The sequence below is a fragment of the Sitophilus oryzae genome, unplaced genomic scaffold, assembly GCF_002938485.1.
Source record: "Sitophilus oryzae breed Bouriz unplaced genomic scaffold, Soryzae_2.0 scaffold_1494_pilon_pilon, whole genome shotgun sequence".
Classification (NCBI taxonomy): domain Eukaryota; kingdom Metazoa; phylum Arthropoda; class Insecta; order Coleoptera; family Curculionidae; genus Sitophilus; species Sitophilus oryzae.
Genome location: NW_022146163.1, coordinates 2124695 through 2146275, shown reverse-complemented (window position 1 = coordinate 2146275; position 21581 = coordinate 2124695). Strand labels below are relative to the sequence as shown.

The window sequence follows — 21581 nt, the reverse complement described above, 5'->3', positions numbered from 1 at the left end:
TATATTCTGGAAGGATTCTACTATAACTTCTAAGAATTATAAGTTTAATTTTTAAAATATTTTTATAATATTCATTAAGTCCAAAATGGTGCTACTTTAGTTCTTTAAGAATGCATTAAAAATTTATTCGTTTTTGGACTTGTATGTTTTGCTTCTAGACCGACGATATTATAAATATATGGTTATGAATATCATATTTTTTAAATTTAATTGATTATTTCTAAATATGTTTGGGTAATATTCAATTCCATTTTAAAAATTTCAAACAATAAAGGTTGCTATCTCCAGAAATATATTTATATTTCTTATTTCTAGAAGACGAATATCTGCTATCTCTCTATTTTGTCTGAAAAAAATAAAACAACACGAAATGTTGAGTTTTATTGTTTCTTAACAAATAATAATCTTATTGCTTTACCATATTAACGCATGAATATACTTCCTACATGTGTACATATTTTTTGTACCGTCTTTTTTGCTTTCCTGTAAAATTAGGAATAATGGAGTTTACCACATTTCACCGACGATATCCCCTCCCACGTCTCTTAGCAATATGCAGAGTTTCTCGGTTTATTTCATACGTTTGGCAACATTCTTACTTTTCTCTCTTTGTTCAGTACATTATAAAGGCATTGTACTCTTCAAGCGTACGGGAATCAGGACCCAAAGCCGGGCGTTGCCAATAGGGTATAGCACGAATATGATTGAAATGCTCCCTTCACATTAACTCTGACGATAAAAAGAAGACGTTAGCATTCAATACTTTACATTTACTACTAGAAATAAGTCAGGCTTAAACAATTTTGAACTTTCTATTTAGTCCCTGTTTTCTAAAGGTAAATATATTGAGACCCGATCGAGCAATCCGATCGGACCGAATGAAAAATTTCAAAGTAATGATGAAACGCTCGACTAGGAACAAGTCAATTTATCTTCGTCATTTTCAATTTGTTCGGGCAATCGAGTGGAGTGGTTTTGTTTACGGGCAATGGCTCCCGAACGGATTGGAAGGAATGTTTTTATTCGCCGGGCCAATAACGACCGATTGGCTGGAGCGAAAAAGAATGTTTCGAGCGATTAAACGTGTAATTTTCGATATCTATAGAGAAATACAGATAGTTTGATAAATATGTCTGTACTGGGTGCCGATTTTTTTTATTTGGATAAAGTAATTTTCGATATCTGTATAGAAATATAGATAGTTTGATAAATATGTCTATACTGCGTGCCGATTTTTTTTTATTTTGATAAAGTTTTCACGATTGTTTATGCAATAGAGTAAGGCGGTTAGGTTAATACGTGCACCCCCAAAATGAATGCTCCTTCTTGAGAAAGAATAATACTTAAGAAGAAAAATACTCGGTCACGCGAGTATTCAAATCCTTGGTACGAGGATTTTTTTCGATCCTCGAGGATTACTCGCCACGTTCATCCACGCACAAGAGTAACACCGTGTGGCATGTCGTGATCACGAGAATCGAGAATACAAGGCTAGGGAGCGCTGTCTTACAATTTAACAAATATTACGCGTTTTTTCGAAAAAGTTAAATGCGATAGTATATGTAATTTTAGCTGATACTAAATAGTAATAAAAGTTTAAAAATTCAGCGAAAACCCCATCTTGATATCTTTTTTCAAACCAAAGTTATTAGCAAAATTATAATAAATACAAAAAAATAAGCCCTTAATTACCTTATTTTTCTAACACGGTATCCCTAGCTCTCTTGATTATGACCATTCTAATAAAAAATAAGATAGAAAAGATTTTTTCATTCAAAAAATCGACAATGTACCAGAATACCATAAAGCTAGGTATGTTAATATCTAATAATTAAGATATCAATGAAAGTTACTAAGAAACGACGCGACGCCTCAGTGAATTCATGGTGGGCTTTGGAAAAAAGTTGCTTTTAAAGAGATAGTTTAAACTCAAAATATCATTATATCAACAATTTAATAGTCTCAGCAGCATTTTTTATCTTTTGATTGCTTTTCTAAAAATGTCTTTCTTCAAAAGAGAAAAAACGCTGCTAAGAGTATCAAAATATTGATTTAATAACTCTTTGACGTTTATACTATTACGTCATAAGCATCTTTTTTCCAAAGTCTACCATGACTTCACTGAGGCGTCGTTTCTTATTCACTGTCATTGATATATTAATTATTCACTGTCATTGATATATTAATATATCTGGTATTATTGTATTCTGGTATATTGTCGATTTTAGAATAAAACTAATCGTTTCTATCTTATTTTTTCTTACTACTACTGTAACCGTACTAAAAAAATAAGGTAATTAAGGGCTTAATATTTTCGTATTTATAATATTTTTGCTAATATCTTCGGTTTGAAAGAGGATATCAAGATGCGGTTTTCGCTGACTTTTTAAACTTTTTTTACTCTTTACTATCAGTTAAAATTATATATACTGTTGCATTTAATTTTTTTGAAAAAACGCGCAATGTTTGTTAAATTGTAAGACAGCGCCCCCTAGCGTCTACATTGAACAGCTTATTATTATTGTTTATACGCTATAATATAGAGTAAGTCTGCGAACACAGTGCAAGCAGGTTTACCGCTTACTGGTAGTCGGCGCCAATCTGGGTACCTATTCTTGACATCGTTCGCAACTTTGCGTATACGCATCACGTGTATTGTTATAAACAGGGTATCCCAGAAATAAGTGCAAGTATTTTAAAGGGTGGTAGATCTCAATAAAAGAAACATATTTTCTCTTTATCGTTTTTCAAATAAGTCCAAAATAACGAAGTTATTTTACTTTGAAAATTTAAAAAAAAACCGATTTTTTGCTAAAATTTTGAGAACCTTCTTCTTCATGTGCCTTCTCCTCATCGGAGGTTGGCGACCATCAATTGGAATTCCTCCCTGTGTTGAGCCAACCGGATAATTGTACTGTCTTCTCCTATATCACTGGCGCAAATTCCGCAACCAGGAAAACCGTTTACGCCCGATGCCCCGTGGTCCTTCAACCTTTCCCTCAACGATCAGCTGTAGGAAACTATATTTGTTATTTCGAAAAATATGACCAAAATATTCTGCTTTCCGTCGTTTTATTGTAGTCAATAGTTCTTGGTCCTTACACATTCTTTCCAATACTTCGAGATTTGTTTGAGAACCACTGGATCTTTTCTGGAGTTTCTTTCTTGTTAATTTAATCTACTACCTATGTTGCCATATTATCAAGAAATTATTTTTTTTAAATAAAAACTAAAAAAAATTGCAAAAAATTTTCAAAAAGTTCCGAATTTTCCAAAAAAAATTATTTAGAAAAAAACCTCATAGGCGTATTTCTGGGGTTGAACTATACTACCAGTTAAGTTAAAATACTTGCACGTATTTCTGGGATACCCTGTATATGGGTACATAGTAGCGCCGCGCCGGCCGCCTCGCGCTTATAACCTTGGAAAATTAAAGCGTGTTATCAAATCGGCTAGTTCACAGTGAAAGCAGGTAGGCGCCGTCAACCAGCGTTCATCGGCGTTCTTTTACCGGAACGAACATTTATTTATTTCTGCTTTTGCACGCGCCGACGGCGCGGCGCACAGAGGGTATTAAGAACTAAAAGTTGACCAAAATTATGTTTTATGATTTTTTGCTTTTTTGCTAGTAATATTAATTATTAGAGGAGAGGGGCTAATATGGAACCCCATTTTGTTTTTCCTACACAATATTTTTTCCTCTACTCTGAAACCCTTTCCACCGATCAAATAGGGCCATTCTGTGCAAAACCAAGCAATTGGATGAGGATGCTAGAACAAGAAAGTAATTTGTATATTATAGACGATATTTGAGCGAGGATGGGTGTTATAGGGTAAAGACTATTTCCTTTAAGAATCTATTTAAATCAATGTTTTTTTTTGGCAGTGGCAAATATTGGCAAGATTTCTGTACATATTCCAAAGCTGGAGACTTTAAGCATTGAACGGATACTAATTTCCATGCGGAATATTGCCGAATAGTCTTACACCTTATAAAAATGCCTCTGATGTTTTAAATATATAACATTATAAAGCAATAGAATAGAAGGAAACGTTTCAAAATAAAAAATATGGCATAAAACAGGACTTGCCAGCTGGCTCTGTATCCCTCATGACAGTTATTATAAACAATTTGCAAAAAAAGCACTAGAAACAATTCCACTATTTTATAATCTTAGAAATATTCAGAATACACTCAAGATAATTCATACTTATAACTGAAATATATTATTTATTTGATAGTAGACTTACGACTTAAAAAAAGCTAATAAACGTGCTTACATTTAGTATTTATAGATTTGTATTCAGTTAAGATAAAAAATGAAAATAAAAAAATATCACTTTTGGCCAGGTTTATAGACCAAATACCAAGACCGGCGGGCGCGGCGTTTGAATATGGTTAGGTTAGGTTAGTTAATCAGGTAAATTTCCTCTTAATTATCTACTTCCGAACCCTTCTCGCATCTCCGAAATAGCCATATACAATACACGTGATGCATGTACGCAAAATTACGCATCTGTGTATTGTTATATGGCTTTTTAGGAGATGCGAGATGCGAGCGATATTTGAAGATGCGAGTGGTCAAGAATAGGTCCCCAGAGACGGCGCTGGTTGCCGGAAAGCAGAAACCTGCGTCCACTATGTTCGTACCCTAAGAAACGCTCTTTCAAACGAGCCCCCATTTGTTAGATTCCGTTCATCCAGTCCGGAGTTATTAATGTTTAAATAAAAATAGATCTAACCTTCCCCCACCACTTTATTTTGGCTGATAGGGGAAAATGGTTATAACAAAAATTATGCAAAATTTACTGAAGATTATGAATCTATAATTTATAGTATCCGTTATCTAGGCAAAATTGTGTAAAAATTTCTTTTTCTTATTTTTAATAGCAGTAGCTCTACAAACTTGAAAATAATTTACAGCAATTTCTTATGCTCTCTTTAGTTATAAATATTTTTGTCCGCAAGCTCTACGACTAATACTTTCCAAGATACAGCCGAGAGCTATTCTTAGTGGGACACCCTGTACATCAAATATCGTCATTCTTTAATATGCCTAATTCTCACTAGGCATTTTGCGAAGCGACTGGAAACAGATAGGCACTTTATACAACTTCTTCCTTTTGTTAAAAATGCCGGCGATTTATAATATGCCTAGTATTTTTGCAGAAAGTCGAGTTATTCGATACGCCTGCGACATATATAATATAATCTTCCCACGAGAGATAGCACATTTTTTTTAAACACTCTGTATAAGGTCCTAGTGCTAGGGTACATTTTCCATGATATTTTTTTTTCAGCGACGCACAAGTGTCAGACGCCATCAGCCAATGGCTGCGAATGCCCACGTTCGACGCCCGACCCTGGGAAGACGAAGAACTGCTGCTCCTGCTCCAGCAGATGTACCTGGAGAACGACTTCTGTTCCAAGTTCGCCATCGACATCGCTACGCTTAGGAATTTTTTATACGAAGTTTACAAGAATTATAACGAGGTACCCTTCCACAATTTCCGGCATTGCTTCTGCGTCGCTCAAATGGTGAGTATAGATCGGTTTATTTGCCATTAAGAAATGTCGAAATCCGTCTAAACTCACATTTCGTATACCGAGTGCGTTTCAAAAGTGGCTCACCCCTATAACTTTTTTATTTTTTCAGATAAATAAACGAGGTTCGGTATGTTAGTATAGACATAAATTAGGATTGATTGACGTATTCAATTCTTTTCGGCCCCGTCCTTTTTCACCGGAAATGACTACAACCTTTGCTACAACTTTTAATTTTTAAATGGCAACCTTGATTTATTTCTACTTTATTCGTTAGAAAATGACACTCTGAATAGAATGACATCATATGTCAACTTTTGAGATTTTGGCTTAAGAAATTGTATTTTAAATTTCAATCTAGAGTGTCATTACTTTGTTAAAAACACTAATTTTTAATAAAGGAGACTTGGAAAAATAGATGTAATTTAAATTTTAACGGTTAAAAGATCCTTAGCAGATGGAGCGGGCCGTCCGCGTCTTCGAGCAAGGTTCCATGAGTTTATATCAACAACTTCACATGAGTCGCGTATGCTCCGTCCGGATGATTTCGTCCGACAGCTATCTTGAAAAAACACAACGGACGCTCCGCTTGGATGCTTCGCTCCATCTGAAAGCACTGTAAATCGTATTTTTAATCATATCTCAATTTTTTTAAATACACTGAGATGCAAAAAAACGCAACGGAGAAATTTTTAGTCAAATTTTTAAAGTTTTATATTTTTGTCATTTTTATCCCTATTTTCATGAATTTTTAGCAAGCTGTATATAATTATATCAACTTTAATTCGTTAATTAACTAAGTTATTTATAAACTTTAGTATTTGGCATATTATACAGGGTTAAAGGTGTTGTTTTTTTTTACCCTAACTTTAAAACACCGTGTGCAATAATTTCGTACGTATATATTTCTAAAATATAATTTTATGGTCAGAACCATGACTTCTGAGCATTTTGTTTTTTGATTCATGTCAAAACATGCTTTGGTTATTTTTTAAGAGCGAAATGAACTGATTGCTATCAATTTGCATTTTTTTTCAATTATTCTTACTTTGGATGTAATTTTTTAATATGACGAGATGGTTTTGGTGACTATTATCTCATAACATCACACTACGCTGCATTGAATACTCTATACTAAATTTAAAAAAAACGTTAAAGACTAACGATACTGTCCTGGTTTTAATAAATATTCATAAAGATAAAAGAACTAACGATACCTATGAAAGAAAACATCTGTAATATTCAAGTATACAAACAGAAAAAAAATGTAACAAATACCCTAATACTTTGTGTTGCCTCCCTTGGCTCCTTTAACTGCCTGTATACGTCATCCTTCTTTAAGAACCAAGCGAAGTTCATTTAATGAAGCTGGTACGGCTTCGCAATCTTTAACCGTCCTGCCAAGCATTTCCCACTCGTCGAACATGATGGACAGTTCATAGTAGTATATAGTTCGCAATAATCACTAAAGCCGGCTTGTCACATTGAAAAATAACTTCAAAAATAAATGATAATTTTGAAGACATTGCAGCAAGAACGGAGGTAAGTCCATTTTTTATGTTTTTAAGATAATCAAAAAAAACTTCCTAGCGTTTTCAAAATTCTTTTTAGAAAGTTTTTTATCTTACATTATATTCTTTTTAGGTATAATTAGGAGATACTCCTTCAAAAAATATAAAAAGATTTGAAATACGTGAAATATTAGCAGTTTTAGGTTGGACTTACCTCGTTCATGCACCAAAAATGGGAAAAATGCCTACCAAATATAGGAAAAAATAGCCAAAACTAGTCGCAGATATATTTTTCTGCGCCATAGCTGCCAGGGTTAAAAGAAATATGATCAAAATTAATGGTTTTTGATGTTTTATTTAACATGATTAATGAAATAGTAGGTTTAGGTACAAAAGTCTTCTGATCCACTGTTGTCGTCGCGTCGGTATAATCGGTTTCTTATTGATTTGCATTTTGTGACGTTGATGCAGGGTTTATTAAATTTCTGTAGTAAGGCATACAGTCTTCAGATACATATTTGGTGGCCAATGTCATTGTCATACTTGACCTTCTTTAGGGTAAAGTGGCCGTCATAAGCTTTATTTTCTAAGATTGGAGTGAGATTGGAAAGCAGGTACCCTTCTGCCGGATATCAAAATTTGAATATATTGGAATACCAGTGGACTGGCTGCATTGAATTTCTGGTGTTTCAGAATCATACTGAAATAGTTTTTGTTTTGAAATGGCAAATTTTTGTTTATTTTTATCGACAGCCGCTTTTTTAAAATACCTTCCGAGAACAGAGACATAGTTAAGAATCATCTCTTGAGTCACTTCAATCGTCACACATGTCTTGGAGGATTTCTCTAGATGCCTAATGTGTTCTTGTAAAGTGTACTCTACGCATGTATTTTTCAGACCTTCCGAATGAGCGGTCGCAAGGAAAAACACTGTGGCCGGGTAACGAGTGCTTGGTGCAAAAACGACGTAAGTACGGACTTGCCTCGTCTTGCAACAAGCTGCTTCGGAAGAGGTAAGTCCAAAACTCGGTTTAGGCTATCAGGTATGCACTTACATATATCGTTCTTGGACCAATCGATCGGGCTTGCCAAATTGTATTTAATGGTGGCAAAATCTCTTTTTTGCTAAAAAGTGGACTTACCTCGTTCTTGCAGCAATGTCTTCTAATTGTAAAAATTGCAAATTGTTGGTGGCAAGTTCATTTCGCTCTAAAAAATTAAGCAAAGCATGTATTGACATGATCCAAAAAACAAACTACTCATGAGGCATGGTTCTGACTATAAAATTATATTTTAGGAAAATTGCGAAATTACACACGAAATTATCGCACAGGGTGTTTTAAAGTCAGGGTAAAAAAACAACCTCTCGATTAACGCTGTATAATATGCCAAATATTAAAATTTATAAAAAAACTGAGTTTACGAATTAAATTTGATATAATTATCTACAACTTGCTAAAAAATTCATGAAAATAAGGCAAAAAATAACAAAAATGTAACACCTTAAAAAAATTTGACCAAAATTACTCCGTTGCGTTTTTTTGCATCTGAGTGTAGAACGAGAGTGGCATTAGCATATTTGGAAGAAATTTTGGAATTTTTTTACGAATAATTTGGTACTACACACTTGATATTTCGAGTCAATTGTCGATATGATATGACGCTTTGAATAAGAAGACTAAGGAAGGAGCATAATGCTATCCATGTATTCATGCATGGTTGGCGGAAAAGCCACCATAAAAGCTCTCTAGGGTGGGGATCCTTGACAATTCTGTTTGACGATTCATTTGACACATTTGAATTTGATTTGAAATTTTGTGGATTTGTCAGTCTTTACGGAGCTTATTTCATGTTATTTATTATTTATTCTACTACTGATAGTTGTATAAAGGTAGTAAATCTAGATGGAAATTGTGGCAGAACTTAAATTCACAGTGACACTATCGCGATTTATCGAAAAAGTGTCTAAAATAGTTGGTTGTGTAGCGTGCGGTAGATCTCGGCAAAAATTGAGTGAAATAATGGAACAACTTTTCGCTAGTAAGTGACTATATAATATACATACGTGTAGTAAACCGATCATTTATGAAATTCACTTAAATTAACTAAATTATATATTTTTTTTTGCATTTTTGCTTTTATTTATTACTTGTCAAAGATTAGATGTCAAAGAATTTAGATACGTTAATTTGACTTACCTGCTTCAGTAGCGTATCGGATGTTTGTGTTAATAAATACTTATTATAACTTATCTATTTTTATTAGAATTATATATTTTTATAACAATTTTAATAACTACCAACATTTATTCACAACGTAAAATAAAACAACAAATTATTGAGTCTAGCCCACGTCTACCCTACATCATAGTTTTACATTTTTTAAATAAAATTAGGACGACACTGATAAACCGGAATTTAAGTCGGCCATATTTGAGGCCCATCGCGGTGTACCTAAGATTTTTGATATGCTCCTTCCTTAGTCTTCTTATTCAAAGATATGACGCATGTTGCAATTTTAAATAAATCATATTCAAAAATGTCAAAAGTTGACATATGATATGTCATTCTATTCAGAGCAGATTCTTAATCAGCATTAAACGACCTACAGGATTTTGCTAACAAGAGATAAAAAGTCAGTGGCGTACATGTTTTTTTTAGAAAAATCTTCAGTGATAACGCATATGCACGTCCGTGGTGAATTTGTGGACACTTTTTACCATTAAAATATGTCGCAATTATAATAACTTTTGCTCTCAAAATTTTATTCGAATCTCTAGAAACATTTGAAAATCAAATTGTATCCAATATATCGAAAAAAAAAATACTTCAACCCCCTGCAGCTACGAAAGCGGAATCCGACCCATGTTGATATAAAAATATATTATATTTTTACATAAAACAGGGCTTATGTTTTTTGAAACACCCTAGGTATGTAATTTAATCTCTTTTATTGGAAGAAAAATCTCAAACTGCCTGACGAAATTAACAGCTCATTTACAAAGTACTTTTTGACATTATAAACTCCAATAAAAGATGAATCAATCGTTTAATATACATATAAAAAAAGTTTAATATTCAGACATTCTTTATAAGAATATCTGTATTATAATTTTTCTTTATAGTGGATCACCCTATATAAGAAAAACCCCTGCAAATTGAAAAGAAAAATATTATTGGTATTATACGCATTCGTTCTTTTTTCTTTTGCGGCGAAACGCAGAAGAAAATTGACCTAAATTTTTTAACATCCTTTTGTCTCTATTATTCCCTTTATAGCGTTTTTATCGTTGAAGAAAATGTATATATTTTCAAGGCGGTTTTTATATAACGACCAGGTAATAAAGGGATATTAACTTTTTCTCTTTGGTGGAAAAAAAAGGGAAATTGTAATTTATATGTGCCTATATAAGGTGAATTCTTTATTTCTGGAAAAATGTACCTATAGAAAATGTTACAATTAAAGATGCGTAGCAAAAAAGTAAATTCAGTGGATGCATTTTTGCAGTAATTTAATACTAAAAATTGTTATGTTGGTATTAATTAACTTATAAATTATTGCTAATTTGCTGATTTTCTGTGCAGATTATGTTTTAACTCAGTAATTTTGTTTTTTTTATTGCTTCAGCTCTACGCAATTTCCTGCAGTGTAGATCTTCCATCGAAAATTGGTGATTTGGAAGTGCTTATACTCCTTACTTCCTGTATTTGCCACGATCTCGATCATCCCGGTTATAACAACATATACCAAATTAATGCCAAGGTAAGTTTTGTTTCGAGTTAGCACCTGTGTTTTTTTTGGGCAAAATATAAATGTTATGATCTAATAAGTAGTTCTAATACTATTATTAATATTGCATTATTTTTTTGCTAATTAGTCTATAAGGAAAAATTGATGTCACCCTGTATAGCGCCATTCAGACCGATGAGCTTAGGAATCAACAGCTTGAGAACAAAACATAGTCGGCTATATGACTAAAGGGCCTATCACGATTTTTGGCAATTTCGGTATATCAGTTTAATGACACGGTCATTGGCGTATCTCAATATTACCACAAAAACACCTGTTTGATTTGATATTAATTTAAACATTTGCCCTATCTCAAATACTAAAATTAATAAATAATTAGAATTAGCTCTCCTAAAAAGTAGTAAAAATTGAGATACGTCTTTTCGTCCTTAAGCCGGCGATATAAAGAAATCACACAGATAGAGATAAATGTCATTTTTCTACAAACGTCAAAAAATTACAAGGTCCGCGAATTGATAGCAATGTGCGAAGTGACACTTTTTTTCATTTTCCTATGTTACCATGACACGGTGCGCGAAGTAATGCGCGAAATGCCTATTTCACACACTGCATGTAAATTATATGGGATTTTGGAATTTTGATTTTGTGGAAAATGAAGAACTAAATCATAAGTAATTTTTTATTTCGAAATATTCAAGAGTAAACAAATAACAAATATCAAACTTAACACTAATGCATATTCTAGTTATTATTTACAATATTAACATTAATAGTACAACCAGTACACGAACCAATATTTAATCCCAAACTAGAAAGTTCTGATTTTGCTTGAGATTCCTTTAAATAACTACCTACTCAACATATTTATTTTTTGTCAATAATGACATGTAATGACTATTTCCATGCTAAATATCTTGAGAACGGTTGTTCGTAGCGATTTTTACCAAGAGACATTTTTTACGTAAGAAAATCACGGAAATGTATAGTTTTTCACTGGGTAGTTTTTTATATGTACGGACGAAAATGTATGACTATTCACAGCAGTGAAAACACATGTAGATGACTAGACACATTTTAGGACATACGTTTATAGGAACTTTTTTACTTATTTTTATCTGCAGAATATGCTGCCGAAGTTTCCGGAATACGGCCGGAGTTCGGACCACCCTCTGTATTTATTTATTAAGGTGGGTTTTTTAACCTGTACTTTTGAAGTGTATTTTTTTTAGCGCGCACAAAAGTATATGTTAAAAAAATTATTTGCGCGGCACGGCGCGGAGCGGCGCAACCGGTGTGAACACACCTTTACGTAATCCCCGCATAAAACGAGGGGCTCTTGTATTTTGCTATTATCATTATATTGTTGAATTCTAAAATTATCCCCTGCTGTTAATCAACAATTATTTCCATTAACAATTCTTTCGCTATCTTTTTCTCGCAGAAATCCCACTTAATACCGCAATTTTCTTAAGAGATTTCCTCATAAAATAATGGATTTTCTTTCAATCCGAACTCGAGGGTACTTAGCCGAGTGCCAATACCAACAAACTGCTTTTCAAAATCGAATCGAAACCATTAGCTTTGTACGAAAAATAAAAAGGATCCGTAATTGGCTTCAATAGTGTCTGAAGTTTTCCGAGCCTTTAAAAGATATATTTTCGTTTTTCCACTAATGCCCGCAAGGAGTTTAGCCTATAAGATAGAGCACAGTCGCTGCTTTTATATTTTGATTATATTATTTCGTTGTTTACGATACAATTTCTAATTTTAGAACACCAGGCTAGACAACTTGGTATTTTGAACTTTATTACAAATGAAAGACCGTTTTTTTTTATTTTACAATTAGTATTTATAAACTTGGGTATTTTATATACTATAAGATACCAATTAAACTTTTAGTTACGTAATCAAGGGCGCGATTTTTAATTCACTGTTGCCAACCATGATCATATTGGGCGCCGGGCTGACTAACCGGAATTTAAATTTTCCGCTGGGGATTCAGGTGGTAGCTCTGCTGTAGAAAAAGTTAAGGTGCTACATTTATTTATATATTCCTGACATTGTCATTCGTTTAGACGTTTTAGATTTGTATTACGAGTTTTTGATTTAAATGACTTGTGTTGCTTTAAGCTTAAAATTCTTTACTAGCAGACCTTGCAGTCGAACATTATCCTTTTTAGAGAGTGTTTAAGATAGAGCTTAATAGCCAATGCAAAAAACTCATCGTAACTTTATTAGAATATTTTGAACGGGAAAGCGGTAGTAATGGCCCTTTATGCCCCTTAAGGCATTATTAATAAATTAAAGGAAAATATGTTAAAGTGGGCAACGCTGTGCCGGTCAAGCTTAATCACGTGACTAGAAGTTTAATTGTTATAAATTATAGTGTTTTTATTTATCACATTTTTGTTTTAATGAAAACTTTCTTGTAAATTTAATTTACTGCCTATGTTGACATATTATCAAGAAATTATGTTTTTTTTAACTTAAAACTAAAAAAATTTCCAAATTTTTTTTACGAAAAATACCTTAAAAAAACGTCATTCTTATTCATGGGGTTGAAAACTATTGAATTACTAATATCGCTATTAAAAAGTACGGGTTGGTGGTAGAAGGGTGAAAATTTAGGGTTGTATGTGTAAAATGTAGCCGTCATTTTTTAATTTTTTTTAAGCAATGTATGTAATTTTTTAATGCCATATCATAAAAAAGGTCCAAAAAATTTAAAAAAATTTGGGGTGGAACACCCTTATCACTTAGGGGTATAAAAAAATAGATAACAACCTATTCTCAGACCTACTGAATATACATATAAAATTTCATCAAAATCGGTTAAATCGTTTCGGAGGGGTATGGTAACTAACACTGTGACACACCACACGAGTATTTTATAGAAATATTTACATATGAATAATTGCGTATCGTAAAATATTTAATTATGAAAAATTTATTAATGATAAGAATAGAACTTGAAGCTACGGTTCATATCAAATAAACTTTTAGTTACGTCATCGAGGGCGCGATTTTTAAATTAATTGTTGCCAACCATGGACATATTCGGCGCCGCACAGTGGTTCTTGCATATGTTAAAGAGCGGCCATAAGTGATGTTAGAAAAATTAAACTATATGACACACTGTTAATCTTTTTGAATAGTAGTAGCATTGGTTTAAAAAAAACAACAATAAATTTTTTGAATAAAATTTGTAACCATGTTTTTTTTCTCTTAAACACGTCACATTTAATTGTCTCTTTATTTCGCTGAGTGATAGCAAATAAGAATCTAAATATTTCTGGAGGCTTTAAAACCCCGAGATGATTATTATTTTTTATATTTTAAAGAAAAGGTTTTCTCTACTTTTGGACTATTACTAAGAAAGTTCTGAAATTATTATTATGTATTAATTTTTCATGTTTTTTTAAACGTCGTTTTTATCCATATTTTCATAGTTTTCAAAATACCAAAAAAATACTATCGACGCTTATCGACGTTTCCTCTTATCGCAAATAATGTTGTTTGAGGAATGTATTTGTTTATAAACAAAAAATGGTCTGCCGAATTCTGCCTATTCATGCGATATATTTATTTGAAGAAGTCGGTGTTTCTCAATAGACCGCAACACAATTTTAAGTTGCGTTTTTTCAGAAAAGACAATAGTCGAAAATGTTCACGTTATGCCACAAATCAAGATGTTTTAACTGTCTCCTGATATCCTCTGACCCTTATTTGGCTGCATTTCGGCATATGTAGAAGAAAAGTGAATGTTTAGAGCTGGATGATGAAGCCAAAGAACTCCTTTTATAGAACATATTACTGAGTTGGTTGAGAATATGTTTTCTTACATAAATATTATTTTCCACTTTTACGTTCAGAGTTGTAATGGTGGTTTAGTTTTTTGTTTTGTGAAATATATATTTTTTTAATTTTATATTTCTTTAGGTTTATCCGAGGGGTAAACCGCAGAGGGAAAAGTGTACACCGTAATTCCTTTTACTCAAATAATTCCTCAGAATTCCTCGTAATTCCTTCGGAATTCCTTGGAATTCCTGGTCTTCAAGGTCAAGGTCAATCATTCAAGGTCTTCCTTGGAATTCCTTGGTACGAACTCGGTAACTCTTTCAGTCTAACCAGCGTTGCCACCTCGGTTTCGCAGTTCCGCTATGAATTTTCTGGTGATTTTTATAAATGTCTAATGTCTCTATAAGTACTAGATCTAACAATAAAAAGTACTATTACGAGATTTACGTTTTTTTAGTTAAATTTTAGTACCAATAGGGGATCATGAGGTAAAAATACTGGAAATATGTCGGCACTTACTTATTAAAATTAATTTTTCTCGGGATTTTTTGAAAATGAGAGGTACCTAGTTATACTCGTATCTATAGGAAAGGAAATTAATAAAACTTCAGTTGCACGTCATAATACGATCACCAGTAAATTCCATAAGATTACGCATGGTATCATTGATGAAGTGCACCTAAAGTTGTATTAATTTTCCTATAGTATATACCTAGGTATTATTCCGAGGAAATGAAAAAATCAACTTTACACTTTCTGGAGTACTGAATAAAAAAATCTTATGAGGATTTCTTTAAAATGGCGAAATCAGGGAACGTTATAACTAGATCTCTCGGGGGTGGTTCGGCCGTACTATTGGAAAATATTTTAGATATATAATCGAGGGTACAATATTAAATTAAAAGAATATCTAACCTGTAGATATTTGATATTAGGAAATTTTGGAAGCGAAACGAAAAAACGGATAGTAAAAATCGCCTGCAAAACGTTTTTCTTTAAATTTAGTACTACCTATTATAGTATTCATGGTTTACTAATGTTCGTTAATTTTTATAAAGTTGCTTGTAATTCCTCTTAATTCCTGTGGAATTCCTCTAAATTTCTAAGGAATTCCTTGGAATTCATTGGAATTCTTACGGAAATAATTGGAATTCCTAGTAATTCCTATGGAATTCCTTGGAATTCCTCGTAATTCCTTGGAATTCCTGTAGAATTCCTTCATAGTGTACACCATAATTCCTCTGCGGTTTACCCCTCGGGTTTATCTTAGTATTGTTTAAAGTTTCTTTTAAGCATCGAAATCACTTGATTTACAAAATAAAACTTTTTTAGAAACATAATTAAATTATAAACACTTCTTCGTCTGCACGCATATAATATATTTTTTACATACCATTGTTAAATTAGTATCTTGTTATTTTATTTTTTGAGGGGGGGAACTACTTGATTTTTTTTATTAAGAAAGATCTAAACAAACAGCTAGTGATACAAGAAGTGATTTTTAAAGAATTTATAAACTTATCTCTTTCACCTTTCACTTGCTCACCCTATTCAAACATTTCCCGAAACCCATCCCCCACGTTCACCCTTTAAAGGAGGGGGCGTGGGGCTGTTAATGTAAGAAAAACATTTTTTGGAGTTCACCAGGAGTCATTATTAAGCGATAACGGTAAATCTACAGGTGTGTACCTTTACCGATATTATATTATTAAGTGACACACTTTACAAAAAAAAATAATTTTTGCAGTCATAATTAGACAGGCGCGCGGCGTTTTGCTAAAATTCAATTAAAATTATAGAAAAATCTAGAGATATTTTTCTTTTCGCCATAAGTAAAGCAGCAGGGCTACAAATTATTTATTAAAGTATTTTTTTCTATTTATGACCGCTATATCCCTATACCTCGATCCACTGTGCGCCGGCGCCGTGCTGAATAAGTGGAATCTAAATTTACCGCTGGGGATTCAGGTGGAAGCAGAGCTGTAAAAAATGTCAAGTCGCCGCATTTATTTATTTATTTCCTGACATTGTCATTTGTTTTGACACTTTAAATTACGAGTTTTTGGTTTAAATAAATAGTGTTGTGATAATTTAGGCTTAAAAATGTTTACTAGCAGACCTTGCAGTCGAACATTGTTCTTTTTAGAACCTCTTTTAGTGCGAAGTGTACAAGATTAATATCTTAATATCCGTAAAAACTCATTGTAACTTTATTAGAACGTTTTGAACGGGAAAGCGGTAGTAATGGCCCTTTATGTCCCTTTAGTGCTGTTAAGAAGGTGAGTTTTGTTGATGTAAATAATAACAATTTATATATTTATAATCAATTTATTTAAGGTGCCCGGTGGCGTAGAGGTACAGGCTCTCGTCTACGTAACTCGATTACGTAACTAAAAGTTTAATTGATATGAAATATAGTAGAATCAAAAAAATTTCTAAATTCAATTATTTAGTGGACATTTACGCGGAATCAGATTTTACAAAATTTTACCGCATTCAATCTGAATAATGTTCGAACAAACACCGGTCCGACATTTGGCCGACCATCGACGACCGTTAAATAGTTTAGCCATAAATCTGCGGTGCGGCCGATCCGGTCCCCGATCGCCTATCGATTGGCGTAATGGCAGAACCGAGTGCCGCCATAAATTTGCAGTTTTCTATCCCCGCAGGAAATTTATATTAATTGGCAGACTCGCATATGCATAGTCCGACTTGTGGGCGCAGTGGCGTGATTTTGCCGGTGTTTGGACACTATTTTAGCATCAAAGTGAAAATTAATAGAGCTGTGACAATGCTAAACTGTTTTTATACCTACCCTATTGGCATCACCCTTATCAAAGATTGAGTCATCCTCGATACTTTAATTTTATTAGCAGCACTTCTGAATATTTTCTCTTCCCTTAGGTTTCAAGCTAGAACGTTCTGCTATATGCTCTCCCTCATTTTGATTTTACTGCAATATTCTAGTAATATACTAGGGTCGGCTAGGTTTGGGTTTGGGTCCAGATTTCCATATGTAAGAAGAGTACAATGCATTTATAATATACTGAACAAAGAGGGAAGAGTAAAAACGTTGCCAAATATATGAAATACAATGTGCACAGCTTCTCGGATGTGAAACGTGGACATTCAATGCAACGGAAAGTTCAAGGCTAGAGATTTGGGAAAGAAAAATACTGAGGAAGATTTTTGGAGGAAAGAAGATAGACAACATATGGACCAGAAGAACAAACGAAGAATTAAAGCAACTATATCGGGCACCGAGTATAACGGGAGTAGCAAAAGCACAAAGGCTGAGATGTGGCTGGGACACATTGAAAGAATGACTGAAGCAAGAATTCTTAGTATGAGAATGAAACGTGAAATAGGTGGAAAGAAAAGGAGGGGTAGACCTAGACCCAGATGGAAAAAGGATGTTGAAGAGGACTTGAGAAGGATAAGAGTGGATGGGTGGAGAATAAAGGTGAAAGACAGAAACAAATGGAGAAAGATAACCAATCAAGCCATGAGCCTTTTAGGTTTTTAGTGCTATTATGAACAATGTTCGACAGCAAGATCTTCTAGTAAACATTTTCAAGCTTAAAGTATCACAGCACTATTTATTTAAACCAAAAACTCGTAATTTAAAACTAAAGTTTCAGAATGAATGACAATGTCAGGAAATAAATAAATAAATGCAACCAATGACATTTTTATAGCAAAGCTACCACCTGAATCCCCGGCGCGAAATTTAAATTACAGTTAGTCAGCACGACCCCAAACATGGCCATGGTTGGCAACAATGAATTTACAAATCACGCCTTCGATTGCGTAACTAAAAGTTTAATTGATAAGAAATATAGTAGAGAAGTCAAACAAAATTCTAAATTCAATTATTTAGTGGACATTTACGTGGAATCAGATTTTACAAAATTTTACCGCGTTCAATATGAATAATGTTCGAACAAACACCGGTCCGATATTTGGCCGACCATCGCCGACCGTTAAATAGTTTAGCCATAAATCTGCGATGCGGCCGTGCCGGTCCCCGATCGCCTATCGATTGGTGTAATGGCGGAACCGAGTGCCGCGATAAATTTGCAGTTTTCTAGCCCCGCAGGAAATTTATATTAATTGGTAGACTCGCATAGGCATAGGCCGACTTGTGGGCGCAATGACGTGATTTGGCGGATGTTTGGACACTATCTTTATTATAGTTTATATCGTTTTTATCTTTTATTAGGAGAACTTCTGATGCAGATCAATTTAATATTTTAAAAAATGTCTATACCTATGTGGCGGATTCATCTCTCCAAAAAATCCTCTATGGGTATTTTGCCACTGCAAGAAAATTTGTCAAACGGTTCCGACGACGGAAAGAGATAAACTTTCCGAAACGTTAAGCATTTTTTTGCTCGTTAGGCAAATTTGTATATCTGTAAACCTCACCTCTGACAAATTTTCTTGCGATGGCGAAATACCCATATAGGATTTTTTCGAGAAATTTATTATCTGCAACAAAAGCAGTGGGTACCCCTTTTATCCACTAAAAGTGATTATTTTTTTTTCTTTTATTCGTAGCATTTTTGAATATTTTGTAGGTTTTATAACCAAAACATGCTGCTATACGCTTTTTGCCTTTCATTTCATACTGCAAATATTCTAGATGAATACACTACTCAAAACAATTATCGCATATTTGTATGCGATAATTGTTTTAGTAGCGTATTGTTTGTCAGCGTATGCCTTAGGCTATATACAACTAAATAGTCGGCCGACTAAAAATTACACATGTCTGTCAACGCGTAGGCATATTGTTTCTAATTTCCCTTCACAGTATCCAAACTATTTAAACTGTTAAGAGTCCATTTCACTAGTCCGAAAAAGTAACAAAATAAGCGTTCGGCATTTAAAGTTTTATATAAAACATATAAAACTGGCTAAGTATTTTTACACAAATGAAGAAGGAAATTAAAGATAAAGGATTATACTATATCCGTATAGATTTCTTTGACAGATAGTTGAACGTAGTACAGTTTTTAACGATATTGCAACAAAATTAATAGAAATTACTCTTATTTTTTCAGTTTTTAAGAACAATTATACTCAATATTAAAGACTATTAAATTGTAGCTATATATGTATAATTAAGGAGGAATTGCGCATCATAAGCCATTCAGTTATGAAAATTATTTTATATAATAATAAAATTTAATTAGAGCTTAATTATAAGGTTTATATGGTAAGTGTCATTATATATTTTTGTTATTAAGCTGGTATGAAACCCTTCTTTGTACGGGCTTTTATTTTTTATACCATACGATCGAAAAAAAACGGTGTCAACGATAGAATGAAAATTATATGGGGAATGTCATCGCTCGTCATTTCCAAGCCGTCACTGAACGCCGTTTATTTACGATCATACGGTATCTTTGTAGTAACCGTGTTGCTCAATAGCTATGTAGGTATATAGCAGATATTTTAATCGAATCTGTTAGACCGACGGACGACATCAAGACTCATATTATGCTTTAATTATCTAGATATCTATAAACTTAAATGATATGTTTGCCTTAAAATATTTTTTTTATTACTCTCTCCATAACTATTTATAGTATTTTTTTTAAACATCAATATATACAGTCTATTTTTTTTACACTTGATAAATACATTTGACAGTGATAAAATCATAATAAATGTCTATACCTATATGGCGGATTCATCTCTCCAAAAAAATGGGTCTCTTATATGGGTATTTCGCCACTGCAAGAAAATCTGCAAAATAAAATAGTTATTTTTTGTAAACACTGCTGCGTTAATCCAATGGAGACTAATTGTCAGCACTTAGGTTTACTGATAAACATATTTTCCTAATGAACAAAAAAATGCTTAACGTTTCGGAAAGTGTATCTCTTTCCGTCGTCGGAAGCAAAAAAAAAACAAAGAATAAAGAATGAAAATATTTAAATGCGACTATTCGAGAACACTTTATTTTTTTTAACAGATACGTGTACAAAAACCGTTGACGTTCTGATAAAATGACATTATATCAAATTAAACTTCAAAATTAACAATTTACTAGCTGATAACAATTACTTAATAAGATAAAACTAAAAAGCTTTCAACTTTCTCTATGATTGTTTTTAATTTGTTTTTAATTTTTACGTATCTAATGCTTATTTATGTTGTGTTCTTTAAAATCAAAGAAGCGATTGCCAGATATTGCCAGATATATTGGCATTTCACTGGTTTTGCATTATTACCTGTTCAGTTTTAATTTAAAAATAGATGCAGTTTTTCTGAAATTACTTAAAATCGGCTTGTCCAAAATTGCCCAAAAGCTCTAGTCTACAGAATAATACACGAGAAAGTTTTGAAACTACTGGTTTACAAATCTAAACATTTTTGTTACTTAAAGAAATACAAGATTTTTTCATTGTATCATAATGGATCTTTAATTGATCGCTTTGTCGTAATGTTAAATATTTGTTTCTTAACAAATTAATTAATTTGCTTTAATTTTCAATTATTCTCAATAAAGTTCTCGTTGGTTCTCGCAAACTATTACGACAAGGTCATAGATTAAAGGTCTGAGGTGTCGAATTAATAAATCTTTCGGCACAAATTGAAAAGTTTGTTTCTCGTTAAATCGCGAAGTTTGACTAGCGATAACTTAGTTTTGATTAAAATTATTCTCGACACCGAACCTAAGTTATGATTTCGTACAGCACTAAGTTTAAAATTAAATTACTTTCCGTATCCTTGTGGCATATTCGTCTGTGTTTCAATTTCTCGAAATTATTTGAATTAAACTTTACGTCAGGAATCAGTTGGTTTATTGGTTTGAGCCTTTGAATAAAAAGATTAAGGAAAGAATACTCGTATAATACTAGCATAGATAAAAGACTTATAATATTAAATAGATAGGCAACTTATAATACATTTCAATTTTATTATACAAGGGCGCCTCTGGTAGTCGGAGGAAGAAATACTAA

At 32.8% G+C, this 21581-nt stretch overlaps 1 protein-coding gene across 2 annotated transcripts in view; it reads left to right on the top strand.

Moving 5' to 3' along the window:
* LOC115877495 (high affinity cGMP-specific 3',5'-cyclic phosphodiesterase 9A) overlaps positions 1–21581 on the top strand; it is a 543425-nt gene that overhangs the window by 503030 nt on the left and 18814 nt on the right. For both annotated transcript variants that reach the window (XM_030893689.1, XM_030893691.1), the window contains 2 exons: positions 5302–5539; positions 10684–10818. In XM_030893689.1, coding sequence (XP_030749549.1) covers positions 5302–5539; positions 10684–10818 — 373 coding nt within the window. The remainder of the gene's footprint in view (positions 1–5301; positions 5540–10683; positions 10819–21581) is intronic.